Source organism: Parus major, unplaced genomic scaffold (genome assembly GCF_001522545.3).
Source record: "Parus major isolate Abel unplaced genomic scaffold, Parus_major1.1 Scaffold416, whole genome shotgun sequence".
Lineage (NCBI taxonomy): Eukaryota > Metazoa > Chordata > Aves > Passeriformes > Paridae > Parus > Parus major.
In genome coordinates this window covers 50,189-51,543 of record NW_015379324.1, presented here as the reverse complement: position 1 = coordinate 51,543, position 1,355 = coordinate 50,189, and the positions used below count along the sequence as shown (strand labels likewise).

Genomic DNA, 1,355 nt, shown 5'->3' with positions numbered 1-1,355 from the left:
AGGGGACACAGTGTGATCAGGAGGGGACACAGTGTGATCAGGAGGGGACACAGTGTGCTCAGGAGGGGACACAGTGTGATCAGGAGGGGACACAGGGGTCCTTACACTCTAATACTGTGACAGTCCCGTCACTCCACCATGTTGATATGCTCGTTCCCCCTGGTAAGTTGAGTCCTGTGACAGCGCCACGTCAATCTGGGATTTAAACTCATCACCAAGGTAACTGTCCTGGAAGGGAAGAGGGCAGGGAAGCCTCCAGGTCAGTGTCAGCTCAAGTGCAAAGCAGAACCAGGTGAATGCTAAAGCTGGGAGCCTTTGGTTTTTTTAAATCTGCATTTTTTGGTGCAGAATTTCCCCACATTAAGGGCTCTTTGAGCTGCTCATCAGCTGAATCATTTCACCCTCATGGCCCCAGCGGTGCAGGGTGTGACTGCTGCAGCTCCAGCCTCGTGGGGTCACCAGAACCTCCAGCTGCCCCACAACCCGCGCTCACCTGGGATAATTCCGGCTGGGAGAGCCCAGGCTGACTCATCTGTGAGGGCTGGCTCATGGAGATGTAGCCCTGTGTCAGGGGGCCCTGGGAGAAGGGCTGTGACACCACGTCCTGGCTGGCCTGGCTGTTGGGGAGGTTGGACTGGCTCGTGCCAGGAATCCCAAATCGGTTTTTCTGCCGCCCTCCGCGGCCGGTCTTCCCTTTGGGAGCCCCGCGGCCTGGAGAGGAGATCACCCCACACCGTGAGCAATTCCACAGCTGACCAAACACATCCTATTGTTTACCAAATCTGAGCCCTCCCAGCTGGCTCCTGGGCTGGTTCTTTACCCCTTTACCTGCAGCGGGGCCGTTGGCCTGGCCGAAGTAGCCCGGGGGAGGCATGGGGGGCATGACGAGGTTGAAGGGGATGGGAATGTTCATGGCAGTGACGTGGCTGGGGCCGGCGCTGATCATCCCAATCTGGTCGTGGGTCTGGAAGTACATGTTGGAGGGACGCCCTGGGAAAGGGGAGAAAGCAGGGATGGCAGTTGTGGGGGTTTCCAGATGAAAACACAGCAGAGATCCTGCCTCGCTCGTTATTCCACAGCTGGGAATTCCATAAATCCGCCCGGCCCACGCTCGTTCCCACGGCATCATCTCAACTCCTCACACTCCTCCTCCCCTCATTCTGCCCTTGCTCTGCACACACCTGCCTGGCATTCTGCTTACACACTGCAAACTCCAGGCACATCCCAAACATTCAGCCTCAAATCCATCCCAAACATTCTCAAAATAAATTAAATCCCAAATATTTCAGCCTCAAATTCATCACAAACATTCTCAAAATAAATTAAATCCCAAATATTTCAGCCTCAAATTCATC

The 1,355-nt window shown here is 55.1% G+C and overlaps 1 protein-coding gene across 1 annotated transcript in view; it reads right to left on the bottom strand.

Annotated features, from left to right (window-relative positions):
- UPF1 (UPF1 RNA helicase and ATPase) overlaps positions 1 to 1,355 on the bottom strand; it is a 34,647-nt gene that overhangs the window by 3,527 nt on the left and 29,765 nt on the right. Inside the window, exons 17-19 of the mRNA XM_033511654.1 lie at positions 829 to 990; positions 494 to 711; positions 106 to 228 (exon numbers count right to left, since the gene is read on the bottom strand). Of these exons, the coding sequence (XP_033367545.1) occupies positions 109 to 228; positions 494 to 711; positions 829 to 990 (500 nt within the window). The 3' untranslated portion in view covers positions 106 to 108. The remainder of the gene's footprint in view (positions 1 to 105; positions 229 to 493; positions 712 to 828; positions 991 to 1,355) is intronic.